The 572-nt window shown below is 59.8% G+C and overlaps 1 protein-coding gene across 1 annotated transcript in view; it reads left to right on the top strand.

Annotated features, from left to right (window-relative positions):
- Window positions 1–187: 187 nt before the first annotated feature.
- Window positions 188–572, top strand: part of EMH_0097550 (uncharacterized protein) — a gene marked incomplete at both ends in the record, with an annotated part of 567 nt that continues 182 nt past the window's right edge. Inside the window, one exon of the mRNA XM_013502561.1 lies at window positions 188–569. Coding sequence (XP_013358015.1) covers window positions 188–569 — 382 coding nt within the window. The remainder of the gene's footprint in view (window positions 570–572) is intronic.

Below are 572 nucleotides of genomic sequence, written 5' to 3' on the forward strand. Positions count from 1 at the left end.
TGCACACTCAAAGACACACAGCAGCAGGAGAGCCTGGAGCCCCGCCCACTGCCTGCAGTCCCCCGCTAGAGAACCCAAGACAAAGACACAGACGAGCAAGCAGCAGCAGCAGCAGCAAGAGCAGCAGCAGCAGCAGCAACTGCAGCAGCAACAGCAGCAGCAGCAGCAGCAGCAACAACAGCAACAGATGCAGCGACAGCAACAACAACTGCAGCAGCAGCAGCAGCAAGCGACGAAAGGGAGCGGCAAGGTAGAGACGCAAGAGAAGCAACAGCAGCAACAACAACGCCAGCAACAGCAGCCGCAGCAACAGCAGCAGCAACAGCAGCAGCAGCAGCAGCAGCAGCAACAGCAACAGCAACAGCAACAGCAAACGCTGCAGCAGCAGCACCAACAGCTGCAACGCCCGCAGCAGCAGCCTCAGCAGCAGCACCAGCAGCATCAGCAGCATCAGCAGCAGCATGAGCGGCACCATCACCACCACCACCACCACCACCATCAGCAGCAGCAGCAGCAACAGCAGCAACAGCAGCAGCAGCAGCATCTCCACCACCACCATCATCACCACCACC

This window comes from Eimeria mitis, genomic scaffold (genome assembly GCF_000499745.2).
Source record: "Eimeria mitis Houghton genomic scaffold, Emh_scaff9547, whole genome shotgun sequence".
NCBI lineage: Eukaryota > Apicomplexa > Conoidasida > Eucoccidiorida > Eimeriidae > Eimeria > Eimeria mitis.